General features: G+C 43.4%; 1 protein-coding gene across 2 annotated transcripts in view; it reads left to right on the top strand.

Annotated features, from left to right (window-relative positions):
• The first annotated feature begins 1315 nt into the window (after positions 1 to 1315).
• ano10a (anoctamin 10a) overlaps positions 1316 to 14192 on the top strand; it is a 45490-nt gene continuing 32613 nt past the window's right edge. Inside the window, exons 1-12 of one of the 2 annotated variants that reach the window (XM_031812147.1) lie at positions 1316 to 1439; positions 2345 to 2566; positions 3703 to 3862; positions 4515 to 4712; positions 5013 to 5147; positions 6782 to 6901; positions 7118 to 7687; positions 7935 to 7990; positions 8094 to 8168; positions 10540 to 10722; positions 11157 to 11348; positions 11571 to 11699. In XM_031812147.1, the coding sequence (XP_031668007.1) occupies positions 3724 to 3862; positions 4515 to 4712; positions 5013 to 5147; positions 6782 to 6901; positions 7118 to 7687; positions 7935 to 7990; positions 8094 to 8168; positions 10540 to 10722; positions 11157 to 11348; positions 11571 to 11699 (1797 nt within the window). In that variant the 5' untranslated portion in view covers positions 1316 to 1439; positions 2345 to 2566; positions 3703 to 3723. Of the gene's footprint in view, positions 1440 to 2273; positions 2567 to 3702; positions 3863 to 4514; positions 4713 to 5012; positions 5148 to 6781; positions 6902 to 7117; positions 7688 to 7934; positions 7991 to 8093; positions 8169 to 10539; positions 10723 to 11156; positions 11349 to 11570; positions 11700 to 14192 lie in introns of those variants that run through there. The other variant, XM_031812148.1, reaches the window with a different exon arrangement.

Raw genomic sequence — 14192 nt, 5'->3', positions numbered from 1 at the left:
ACATTATCATACATTTGGCAGGAGGTCAGGAAGTGCAGCTCAATTTCCACCTCATTTAATGGGCAGTGAGCAGGTCTGCCTTCACCGGTCTGCCTTCACCGATTGAGAAAGGCTATGCTCACTGAGTCTGTACATAGTCAAAGCTTTCCTTCATTTTGGGTCAGTCATGGTAGCCAGGTATTCTGCCACTGTGTACTCTCTGTTTAGGGCCAAATAGCATTCCAGTTTGCTCTATTTTTTAGTTCATTCTTTCCAAATTTGTCAAGAAATTACCTTTTTGTATTCTCATGATTTGGTTAGGTCTTATTGTGGTTTTGGAATCAATTCATTTTAGGTTGTAGAATTTAACGGCTGTTTTCTGGATTTTGATAATTAGCGGGTATCATCCTAATTTTGCTCTGCATGCAGTATTTGGTGTTTGACGTTGTACACAGAGGATGTTTTTTCAGAATTCTGCATGCAGTGTCTCAATTTTGTTTTTCCTCATTTTGTGAATTCTTGGTTGGTGAGCGCACCCCAGACCTCAACCATAAAGGCCAATTGGTTCTATAACCGATTCAAGTATTTATTTTTGTTGCCAGATCCTAAATGTCAAATTGTATGTTCCTTTTGATGGCGTAGTAGGCCCTTCTTGCCTTTACCTCTCAGATCGTTCATAGCTTTTCGGAAGTTACCTTTGGTGCTGATATTTAGGCCGTGGTAGGTATAGTTTTGTGTGCTCTAGGGCAACGGTGTCTAGATGGAATTTATATTCATGGTCCTGAAAACAGGACCTTTTATAGGACCATTATTTATGTCTTACTGAGATTCACTGTCAGGGCCCAGGTCTGACAGAATCTGCGGAGAATATCTAGGTGTTGCTGTATGCCCTCCTTGGCTGGGGACAGAAGCTCTGACAACAGGCACAACTAAGATATAAAGTCATTTTTTGCCGAAATGCCACAAGCGTCCACTTATATATATATATATACATACATACATACATACATACATACATACATACATACATACATACATACATACATACACACACACACACATAACACCTAAGATTTACGAAACGTCCTATTAAATCAAATAAGCATCAAGTAGCAAATGAGAAATTACCATTTTTGTTGACTAAATTCGACACTCATTGACCCCCATACAAAAATGATTTACCTAGTTGGTTTATTTTCGTGGCCAGATTTTGGAACGATTAAAACTTCTCACTTCGTCTCTTCCTCTGAGCGAACGAGACGGGGAGGGACCTGCCTACATAAACTCCCAAGTTTTGATAAACTTGACCAATAAAGTCTCGTTTTCGTTGCAAAACGTTTTCCGTTTGAAGTAAACGGTTTCAGTAATACACCCCTGAAGAAGAACGCGACTTTTTTTTTACTGACGCTTTGGGACGTGATATTGCGGAAGATACACACACACGCCACAAATGAACTCTGGTATGGTCAAATACAATTATTTACACAAAAATTGGTAGTCGTATTCGATAGGCTCTTATCAGAGACAATGCTATGGATTCTGTGTTTTATATGACAACCTCAATATTAATAATAAACTAGCCAAACCAAACTAACAAGAACCAATACTTGTATCCTGGGAGCAAGACCATAATCATAATAACCCTCACCTGATTGTCTGGTGAGGTTTAGTCTAACCACAAGGCAGGTAACCACTAGAGTGTTGGACCAGTAACCGAAAGGTTGCTGGGTCGAATCCCTGAGCAGACTAGGTAAACATCTGTCGTTCTGCCCCTGAACAAGGCAGGGGGAACAGTGGGTTAACTGTAAATAAGAGTTTGTTCTTTATTGACATTCCTAGTTAAATAAAGGTTAAAATAATAAAGACATATGCCGTATGCCTGTCCTACTAGAAAAACGTTTTAGAATCCTATTCAAATGAGGAAGCCCCATTGAAAGTGTTCTTGTCGTGATTTACTTGCCTCTGTTCCATAGAGATAGATACAGGACTCTAGTGCCCAAAAACCGGTCTAAGCATGGGCAGCGCATTTGAAGACTTTCACTATTTTGAAGTATTCATTGGGGTGGGACTTCTTATGGGTTAAGGAATGAACACATAATTCCATCCAGATCATCAGGAGGGATCAGCCAATGAATTATATTTGTGAGCAAACATTCCATAACTGCAGGTGGCATTCAATCACCAACCTTGGCTTTGTACCTTTTCAAACAACACACTCCAGGTGGCAGTATGCACCTTTTCAGTTCGTTTACTATCTCATAGAAGTAGCAGAAGAACAAAAGTGACTACACTGCCCATGCTCTCACAGACGCCATAATAGGACAGATACAATGTTGCGTCCTCTAACTATCTCTATGCTATGTAGGCCTACACACACAGCAAAGCACGTTGGTGGGTGTGATAACTGCGGGCTGAAGTCTACAGCGGCGCTTGCCTGTCAGTGCCAGTGACGTGGAGAGGCAGAAGTCAAGCAACTCTTCTGATTTCTCAAGACAATAGAAGATTCGAAATAGGTATTTATTGTCGACTTGGCATCGCGGGCAACCTTTAAAAGTGGACCTTATTGTGCCAGCGAACGAAGCACGTGGTGAGTAGCCTTGTTTATAGAGATTTGTTGATGTAAAAGGCCTACCGGTATCTACTTTTCCGATTTGCGTCAAATGTTTCCCCAGTTGTACGTGACAATGTTACGTCAAAGCTCAACACATTTCTTCAGAGTAAAGCAATCATGAGTATACCCTGTAACAGTGTTTATAGCCACCCATCGATACTGCAACGAACGTGCGGTTCATGCCCCGCCCTCTCTCACACCAAAACACTCAGCTGTCACTGTCACTAGCCAGCTTTAGCTGATATTCAGAATCAGATTTAGGAGCAAATTACATTTGAACCTCTTTAATACATGGGAAATCTGTTTTTTGAGGCCGTTGTGATTCAACGTCTAAAGTAAACAGTCGAATGACATCAATCAGTTGGGCTGAACCCAAGCCATAAGAATGACTTAAAGAGAAGGCGTTTTAGAATATGAAGGCAACTTCAGAAGTTAACGACTTCAGACTGTAAAAAGCTAGCCTGGGAAAGGTAAAGGAGGATACCTAGTTAGTTAGTTGTGCAACTGAATCCAGTCAACTGAAATTTGTCTTCTGCATTTAACCCAACCCGTCTGAATCAGACCAGTCTCTTTAGCCCAAAAAACCTACAAAACTTCATTCGTTTTCCCATAAGCTTTGTCCAGCGAGCTATGGCGGAGTTAGTGCATACAAAAAGACGCCATTACTATTTCTCTCTATTGAACGTTGAGATTGCTGAAAGGCCAGCTTTTTTGGCAATGACAAGGAGTGGCAAGGAGTGGAATGTTCGCTAAAGAGACTGGTACTCAGACTAGTAAAACGCCTCAAGGCTGAACCCCTGAACATACCACACCTTGTTAGGTAATATAAGATTGTTTTAGGCCAGGTGAAGGTGCTGCAACTCACATTTGCAAGAGGAGCAATAAGTAATTTGGTTACCTATAGCAACATTTGTATGTGCAACAACTGATATTTTATTTTATAGATTTAAATAGCCAATGTTGTTTATGTATTTAGGCTATGTAAAACATATTTTCACTGTACACCGATACTCGGATGTTCAAAACTGAAGAATGCTATTCTGGCCTTGTCCTTTTGGTCCTTGTAGGCAGTCATGTTTAATTCATTTGTTTCCTATCTTGTCTCTCCCCAGGCTTCACAGGGAGAGGGGAAAATGCAAAAAAGCTTGTCAGTGTATGACAGTGATGGCTCAACATTTGTACCTCTGGTGGTCATCGAGTTAGTTTCGGAAACCAAAGAGGAAGCCATCGCATGGTTATTAAACAGGGTCAGAGACAAGCAGCAAGATGGAGGTACAGTACATTGAGCTTAACTTACCTACTGTATATTGGGAACAGAGATTTGAAGCTTCCCAACAGTTGAAACAGTCTTCTCTCCATCGCTTTTCAAATTGCCTCTGCTTCCTCTCTTTTGGCTTTCACTCTATCGTGCTCTCTGAAAGTGAGCGAAACTGATCCGATAACATATCTGGGCCCGTTTCCACAAAGCGTCTCAGAGTAGGAGTGCTGATCTAGGATCTGTTTATAAAATATTATTATGATCTAAATACCAAAACTGACCCTAGATCAGCACTCCCAGTGATCAGCACTCCCTTTATGAATACGGGCCCTGATGCCACCTGCGATAAGCTATGTGAAAACAAAGCAGGCTGACCTTATCACTTATATCGTGAAATACTCACTGAAAAGAGCACGGTTCGGTACAATAGTGTGAAAGTCCCTTTTAGTTACTGTATCTATTAACCAGTCAGTCTGACTCTGTTGATACAATATGGTTGCCCTAGGCTACGTCCCCAAATGGCACCCTATTCCATACATAGTGCACTACTTTTGATCTGAGCCCTGGTCAAAAGTAGTGCACTATAAAGGGATTAGGGTGTAATTTGGGATGAACACCTAGCCTATTGATGCCTTCATACCTATCCTGATTCCTCTGCTGTGTTAGGGGCTGAGCTGCTGGTGGAGCAGCTGACTCCAGGGGCTCAGGGCACGGAGAAGGACAACCCCAATGTGTATGTGGTGGGGGCCTCCTGGCAAAGGCTCCTATACGGAGCTGAGGACGTGGGCTTCTTCAAGGAATTCAACGACGGCTCCATGAGAGGCTTCACGTATGCCAACAAGCACAACTTCAAAGAGTTCCAAGGTAATCTAGGGTACAGTACGTCACAAATGGCGCCCTATTCCTTAACGCATAGGTGCCATTAGTGATGCATACATAGTAAACTGTGAATGTACTATAGATGATGAATAGTATTTTAAATGTTCTGTATTATATTATTACAACTATATTACTATACAATTACAATACAATGCAATAACTAGATTGATATGTAAATACAGCATGTTTTTTAAATAAACATCATTACTACACTAGTGTAAGAGCACGTTATTGTATTGTAGAGTGACTGTAACTTTGTTAATTGTCTGTGTCTCTATACTACAGGTGATGGGGATGGTTTTCTGAGCATGGCAGAGTGTCAATACATCATAAAACATGAACTGGACAACCTGAGGGCCAAGGATGAGGCCCACGTGCCTGGATATCCGAAGATGAAACTGTATCCAGGGAAGTCAGTCAGTAAGTACACCACTGACCCTATGACCTCAGCCACACTGAAACACTGGGTGCACAGTCATCAAACCTGGTTTCAAATAGTGTACATTTTCTTTCAAATACTCTGAGCCTGCTGCCTGGATTGGAATGCCAGATGGGCAGGGTTTGGACTTTTGTGACTATTCCATTGGTTCTATTGTGCTAGGGAAGCTCAGAGCCATTAACACTGTGGGCAGTTTATTAGGTACACCACTCCGTTCACCAAAATAGTGCACTCCTACAGACAGTGAGTCATGTGGCCGTGGCTTGCTATATAAAGCAGGCAGACAGGCAGCGAGGCATTCAGTTACTGATCGATTGAACGTTAGAATGGGCAAAGCGACTGAGCGTGGTATGATCGTCGGTGCCAGGCGTGCCGGTTCCAGTATATTTTCATGCATGACAGTGTCGAGGGTTTACCAAGAATGGTACGACAAACAAAAAACATCCAGTCAGAGTCAGTCCTGTGGGTAAAAACGGCTCGTTGATGAGAGGTCGAAGGAGAATAGCAAGAATCGTACAAGCTAACAGGCGGGCCGCAAACAGGCAAATAACGGCACAGAACGTCATCTCGGAATGCACAACTCGTCGGTCCTTGTCACGGATAGGCTATTGCAGCAGACAACCACACTGGGTTCCACTCCTATCAGCTAAAGACAAGAAGCAGCTCCAGTTGGGATGCAATCACCAATACTGGACAATTGAGAAGTGTAAAAACATCACCTGGCCCAATGAATCCCTGTTCCTTTTCCATCATGCTGATGTCAGTCAGGTGTATAGATCTTCTGTATGGCTCAGTCAAGTTCAGCACACATGAAAACCAATACTATTTGAACCCAGGTCTGAAGCCAATTCCATATTTGAAACATAACATACATAATCCTCACATTGTCTCCCCATCAGAGTCAGCAATAAGGACAATAAATATGCAAATGTCAGTGGATTATTCAAATACAAGATAAGGAGTCAATGCTCTTGCTGAGCAGATAGACTGCTATTCAGCTTAACCAATTGTTTAGAAAAATAATGCAACGTTTTGGAAATAATTTTGTCAAGAAATGACGTGAAATTAAAGCTTTTTATTTTTATACAAATATACTAGTACATATGTGGGTCCCCACCATTGTATGTTATTGTTTCAGAAAACTAAGCTTTCTCTCATTATGAGGAAAGTTAACAGTTCAAACTCAACTGTTTTCATTGCTCTCAAGTAGCCAATGTTCTCAGAGTCATTTTTAGCACTTCAGCAACTTAACTCGGGAATTATCTCTCACCAAAAGAGCATAGGCCTGCATAGGCCAGCTTTTCCCAACCCCGGTTCTCCAGTACCCCCAACAGTACACATTTGTTATTGTAGTCCCAGACAAACACACCTGATTGAACTTGTCAACTAATCATCAAGCCCTCAATGAGTTGAACCAGGTGAGTTTGTCTGAGGCTGTAACAACATGTTCTGTTGGAGGTACTGGAGTTGGGGAAACACTGGCATGGGCCACTAGTTCAAGTTTCATTATGTTTATCTAATAAAGATGGCTAGAATCACATGACAAATAGCGTCAGGAGACTGGGGGGGGGGGGGTGTGAATGGACTGACTCTTCTGTTTTTAATGTAATCTCAGTACGCAGAATGCAATCAAAGGGGATCCTTGTCCAAGTTTTCCCTCTGCATGAGAAGGAGGAACTCAAAAGGCTTTCCTTTTCCTGGTTCAAAAAGATCAAGTTGTCCTTCCAGCCTCTTGGTAAGTTACAGTTGCCATGGCTTGATCATTTTGCCCTTTGAATCCTAAGGCTACACAGTATTATCTTAGTGTTCTCCATCTCTTTCAATATGAACTTCACTGGAGTATATCAAATGATTAGGCTATCATCATGTACAAGACATGGAACATTCTAAGAACCTTCTAATAGCTTGTTTGTGACTAAATCCTCCCCATGATTCCCCATGGTCCATCCAGATGACATCAGGCACTACTTTGGTGAGGGTATGGCACTCTACTTTGGTTTCCTGGAGTATTTCACCTTGGCCCTGATCCCCATGGCCCTCATAGGCATACCATACTACCTCTTCGACTGGGAGGACTACGACAAGTTCACGGTGTTCGCCGGCTTCAACCTGGTGTGGTGCACGGTGATTCTGGAGTTGTGGAAGCGCCTCAGCGCTTCGCTGGCGTACGGCTGGGGCACCCTAAGCAGGAAGAAAGCCTTCGAGGAGCCGAGGCCGGGCTTCCACGGCGTCTTGGGCGTCAACCCCGTCACGGGGCGGGCGGAGCCACTCTACTCAAACGCCAAGCGTCAGCTGAGGATCTACCTGGTGTCTGTTCCCTTTGTGCTGTTGTGCCTCTACCTGTCTCTCTACGTCATGATGATCTACTTTGACATGGAGGGCTGGGCCTTGATGATCCATGATGAGGAGCCTACCTTATGGACAGGACTGCTACTTTTTATCCCCAGTATTATCTACGCTGTGGTTATAGAGATCATGAACCTCATATACCGCTATGCTGCAGAGTTCCTCACTGGCTGGGGTGAGTGGGATTGGATGGGTGGGTGGGTGGATGAATGCATTTTAACTCATCTTTTATAATACATACAATGTTGTTTTAACAATGCAGAAAACAACAGAACACACAAATCATTGAGGCTAAAAATACATTGTCTTAATGCTACAGTGGTGTTTCCTGTGTTCCTCTTGTTCTTTTGCTGACTGTAGGGAGAGTTGTTGACTTGATAGAAGACACACTGTTTATGAAGTCAATGTTATTTTTGCTTTAGAAAACCACAGGCTTGAGTCAACATTTCAAAATCACCTGGTCCTTAAAGTACTGGTGGTGAGTCATACATGAAATTGGTTTGTTTCCATGATCATTTCAAGTTACCATTGATTTTGAAAATCCTTTTGTTAACAGTTTACTTGTCATCTTCTCTCCCCAGTTCAACTTCTTCAACTGTTTTGCCTCCCTATTCTACATTGCCTTTGTGATGCAGGATATGGTGCTTCTCAGACAGGTGGGTCACTACCAATGATGTGTGTATATATACCCTGGATGACTAACAGGGGGTGCTGTATTGAAGCCACCGCGCAGCCATCTTGGTAACCCTCCTTCATTGTAAACAAGATTTTGGGAGCTATAGAAATGCATGTGTTAATGTCTACATTTGTTTTTGACATGTATATTCTATTACGGACACAAATGCATCATTTTATATTATATGTTAGCAAAACATAAAACAAAACAAAGATATAAAAACATCTTTATGTATATATATATATATATATATATTTAGTTCTATTGTTACTGTCTCCACTACTACTACAACAACAAAACATCTTTATGTATATATATATATATATTTAGTTCTATTGTTACTGTCTCCACTACTACTACAACAACAAAACATCTTTATGTATATATATATATATATATATTTAGTTCTATTGTTACTGTCTCCACTACTACTACAACAACAAAACATCTTAAATACATGTCATTCTGTCCTATTGAATTTCAATACTGTAGAATTCCATTCATTCCTATAGAGGACTGCTCCCACTGGGGAGAGCCAATCTGGCCAACCGGTGGCTTCAAAGCCTCTCAAATGGCCAATACATAGCATCAGCAATCCAGAGTTTATACACATCATTGGTCACTACTGGCCTTTGGCCTTAGATGTTCAGATTCAAGTGATCCATCATTCCAGACACATGGACGGCTAGAGGCACTAGCAACAGAGACGGCGATAGATATATAAGGCTCTCACTACTAGCAATATCCCCAATGCTGTTATTGTGTTTCATTTTCTGTCTAAATAGCACCCTATTCCCTATATAGTGCACTACTTTTGACCACAGCCCTAGAGCCCTGGCGTAAAGTAGTGCATTGTAAATGGAAAAGTGTACCATTTGGGATGCAACCAGAGTTGTTTACTGCAGCTACTACTGCTGCTACTTCTGTTGCTGCTTCTGCTTCTGCTGCTTCTGCTATCAATCAATCAAATGTATTTATAAAGCCCTTCTTACATCAGCTGATGTCACAAGGTGCTGTACAGAAACCCAGCCTAAAACCCCAAACAGCAAGCAATGCAGGTGTAGAAGCACAGTGGCTAGGAAAAACTCTCTAGAAAGGCCAGAACCTAGGAAGAAACCTAGAGAGGATCTAGGCTATGAGGGGTGGCCAGTCCTCTTCTGGCTGTGCCGGGTGGAGATTATAACAGAACATGGCCAAGATGTTCATATATGACCAGCAAGGTCAACTAATAATAATCACAGTGGTTTTCGAGGGTGCAACAGGTCAGCACCTCAGGAGTAAATGTCAGTTGGCTTTTCATAGCCGATCCCTCAGAGTATCTCTACTGCTCCTGCTGTCTCTAGAGAGTTGAAAACAGCAGGTCTGGGACAGGTAGCACGTCCGGTGAACAGGTCAGGGTTCCATAGCAGCACGAGCAGCAGCACGGCCAGGTGGACTGGGGAGAGCAAGGAGTCATCATGCCAGGTAGTCTTGAGGCATGGTCCGAGGGAGAGGGAGAGAGGGAGAGAGGGAGAGAGGGAGAGAGGGAGAGAGGGAGAGGGAGAGAGGGAGAGAGGGAGAGAGGGAGAGAGGGAGAGAGGAGAGGGAGGGAGGGAGAGAGAGAGCAGAGGGAGGGAGGGAGGGAGAGAGGGAGGGAGAGGGAGAGAGAGAGAGACTACTATTATTATTTCTACTGCAACTACTGCTATTGGTGCTGTTACTACTTACTCTGGCTACTGCTATTGGTACTAATGCTGCTACTACTTATCCTGCTACTGCTACTATTGTACTGCTGCTGCTACTAATACTGCTGCTGCTGCTACTAATGCTGCTGCTACTACAGATACTACTACTACTCATACTACTGTTACTACTGCTGCTACTCATACTACTGTTACTACTGTTACTACTGCTGCTACTCATACTACTGCTGCTACTCATACTACTGCTGCTACTCATACTACTGCTACTACTCATACTACTGCTACTACTGCTGCTACTCATACTACTGCTACTACTACTCATACTACTGCTGCTACTCATACTACTGCTGCTACTCATACTACTGCTACTACTCATACTACTGCTACTACTGCTGCTACTCATACTACTGCTACTACTACTCATACTACTGCTGCTACTCATACTGCTGCTGCTGCTCATACTACTGCTACTACTCATACTACTGCTGCTACTCATACTATTGCTGCTACTCATACTACTACTACTGTTACTACTGCTACTACTACTGTTACTACTGCTACTACTGCTACTACTACTGTTACTACTGCTACTACTCATACTACTGCTACTACTCATACTACTGCTGCTACTACTATCTACTATCAATATCCTCTTTTATTTCCTTTCAGAGTCTGGCCACGCTGCTGATAACGTCTCAGATCCTGAACCAGATCATGGAGGCCTTCCTGCCCTACTGGCTCCAGAGGAGGAGGAACAAGAAGGCCCATAAGAGGATGATAAAAACCATGGAAGACAAGGAGCTGCCCCTCTCTGAGCAGGTCAAGCTGGAGGCAGACATGAGCACCTACCTGGTGAGTTGCAGGACTCAAGTTATGGGGGAATGAATGTGTAACTAGGAAGGTTGTGATGAATGTGAATGATACCTTCATGTTCGTTGCAGTCTTTACAATACATTTGAGTCATTTAGCAGACGCTCTCATCCAGAGCGACTTACAGGAGCAATTAGGGTTAATTCCTTGCTCAAGGGCACATCGACAGATTTTTCACCTAGTCGGATTGGGGATTCGAACCAGCAAACTTTCGGTTTCTGGCCCAACGCTCTTAACCACTGTCTTGATTGGTTATGCTGTGATGCTTGCCTTATGCACAGAATACCCCCATCAAGTGAAATGTTACTGCAGTGTTTAGACAAGACATAGATGAAGAGTCCAGTGGCTGAAGTGGGTAGTGTAATGCTCTAGTCTAACCTCATGAATCTGTATAAACTCTGTTGTGTTCTATTAAGGGAACATTTGATGACTACCTGGAGCTGTTCCTGCTGTTTGGCTATGTCAGTCTGTTCTCCTGTGTCTACCCTCTGGCTGCGGTGCTGGTGGTGCTCAACAACGTCACAGAGGTCTACTCGGATGCCTTCAAGATGTGCAAGGTGTTCAAAAGACCCTTCTCTGAGCCTGCAGCCAATATAGGGGTGTGGCAGGTAAGGCTGACCTAATAGCTCTTTCTACTCTGTTTAGTTCTCTATAGTACATTTAGTGTGGTTGGTTGGTTTGATGGACTTTATTTGATAATTAAAGGAGATATGTTTTCAAGGATAAAAAGGTTCCTGTCTAACTGTGATGATTGTTTTGAACTGTGGTGGATAGGAAGGAAAGGGAGACCAGTCAGAGGGGGAATGTTCCTGTGTTTTCTTTTCTTCCAGCTTGCCTTTGAGGCCATGAGTGTGATCGCCGTGGTGACCAACTGTGCCTTGATTGGCATGTCCCCCCAAGTCAAGTCCTATTTCCCAGAGTCAGAGACACAGCTCATAATGTGGGTGGTGGGCTTCGAGGTACTGTACCGTTTTCACACCTCTCACTCTTCACACACAATCTGACTAGACATGTATGCAATCATTTCCTACTCATTTTAGAATCGAATTAAACTTATTTCCAAGATTGTGTCTGTTTTGGTGCTTATTGCGCCTAAATAGAGTTGAAGCAGGCTGGCCAGCAGAATAGAGTTGAAGCAGGCTGGCCAGCAGAATAGAGTTGAAGCAGGCTGGCCAGCAGAATAGAGTTGAAGCAGGCTGGCCAGCAGAATAGAGTTGAAGCAGGCTGGCCAGCAGAATAGAGTTGAAGCAGGCTGGCCAGCAGAATAGAGTTGAAGCAGGCTGGCCAGCAGAATAGAGTTGAAGCAGGCTGGCCAGCAGAATAGAGTTGAAGCAGGCTGGCCAGCAGAATAGAGTTGAAGCAGGCTGGCCAGCAGATGGTGCCAGAGAGTCATAGAATGAGAGCTCCATCCTTGCTGCTTTGGTAGCGTGTGTAAAGATGATGATGACAGGGTGTTTATGTCCTGGCTGTACTGTAGGTCTCGTCTCCTCCACTGTGTCTGAGTGCAGCTGTAAGCAGGTAAGAGTACAGAGGGTAGGCCAATAGATAGGTGTGATAGAAATGATATGTGTGGAAGATGCACTGTTAGAGCTTCCAGACCCAGAATAACTCCAGTCAGTCCACGTTTGTTAGGATCACAATTGGGGGAGCTCGTTGTGCAACATCCTCCGCATGCACCTCCAGCCCTCGAGAGAAAATGCTTAAAATAACTAAGACAAAAAAAGAGCAGAGGGGGGGCCTGAAGCAGAGGAGAGGTAGTTCATTAGAATAGAATACACTTATTTTATTAGTCCTTAGAGGCCATTCTAGTGGGTTTTATCTATATGCTAAACAACATTGTATTTTTATGGATTTGAAACGAGGTCATGGGTGCATGTTTGGTTGAAAATAGTTTTTGCATTTGTCTCCAGAACTGCCGCAGAGCAAGTAAACCAGTTCTCTTAATACTAACTGTGTATGACAATCCCTTTTCTGCGGTTCAAACATTTAGGATTTGTGCATTTATTGATTTCCTCTCTTTGCACCAGCTAATACAGACCAGCAGCAATACAGACAGAATCATGGACATCCAGATAGGCAGCAGTAAATACAACACACCTCCTCCTGCACATACTGTATGTCTCCAGCGCCCAGGGAGTTGCCCTGACCACCCTGTGAGAATGAAGAGCGTGTGTGGCCTGTATACTCTGTGCCTGGGCTCTGTGCTCGGCTGCTCAGGCCTTGATGCTGTGTGGTAATATAATGCCGTGACCTCTAACCTCAGTGGCTCAGGCTGAAGTTGGCACGGAGGTGAGCTGCTGCAGAGAGCAGGGTGGATCAGGGCTTATTTTCTTTCTCTCTCGCTCTGTCTCTGCAATCCACCTCACTCTGTAGAACATGTGATGTCACACAAATCTACAGCACGGGGGTTATCACACTGGATTACTGTCTGGTTGTCTGCACATGACAAAGAGAGAGGGATCGTGAGGGAGGGATAAAGAAAACAAGAGAGAGAAATAGGAAAGAGCACAAGGTTGCGAGAGAAGGAGAAATGAGGGTAGTAGCTGAGAGAGATGAACCTACCTCACTAGCTTATTGTACATCCAGGCACGTTTCACACTGCTGCCAAGCAGCACATTTCCTGTAGATCTGTGGGTTGGCGTCTCCCTGCCAGATGATTCAGTCCATTACAGACTGGAGCAGCAGAACCAGCCCTGCTATTCAGCATGCAGGGACAGGGTACACACACACTGATCCTTTTCTGGATGCATTGTTTGTTTATGTATTCATTGAACGTTGTCAATACATAATCACCGCAAAATATCTGCCAGAAACGATTTGAGAAATATTCATGAATCACTGATCCACATGATACACTGTGGCAGAGATTCTATTCTATGAATATCTAGATTCTATTCTATGAGTAGTGCTACAGAGGCAGTCAATGTTGCTCACATATAGCCTGCATCCCAAATGGCAACCTATTCCATATACTCCCCTATGGGCCATGGTAAAATGTAGTGCACTATAGGGAAATAGGGTACCATTTAGAATGCTGCCATAATAACCAAGCCAGTTACAGGAAGCAGAGCAGGATATGGCTATTAGGGCCTCTAGTGCCTTCTGTCAGGGATGTCAGTCCAGCTCTAAGATACAGAGAACAGGTCTTTCTGAGTCAATCCAGCTCTACGACACAGAGTGATATGTTGCTGCTGTACAATACCTCATTTCACCTTTGAGGTGCAGACAGTACTATAGTGCAGTGACTTATGTTGTGGGACCAGACCACTGGATCATATAGGAGGAGAGTGGGGAAAATACTGACGCCCCCCCAATTAAAAAAAAACATCTGTAGCATCAAATGAAAAAAATGTATCTTGTGGAATTTGATTTCTTCACCACCATATAATGGCGCATTGATATGTCACATGTATGGAAGTTAGCCTAGCTTGCATTAGTTTGTGTTTTAAAGG

This window comes from Oncorhynchus kisutch, unplaced genomic scaffold, assembly GCF_002021735.2.
Source record: "Oncorhynchus kisutch isolate 150728-3 unplaced genomic scaffold, Okis_V2 Okis02a-Okis13b_hom, whole genome shotgun sequence".
In the NCBI taxonomy this organism is placed as follows: domain Eukaryota; kingdom Metazoa; phylum Chordata; class Actinopteri; order Salmoniformes; family Salmonidae; genus Oncorhynchus; species Oncorhynchus kisutch.
The sequence above is the reverse complement of the archived record's forward strand: the minus strand, read 5'-3'. Positions and strand labels throughout refer to the sequence as shown.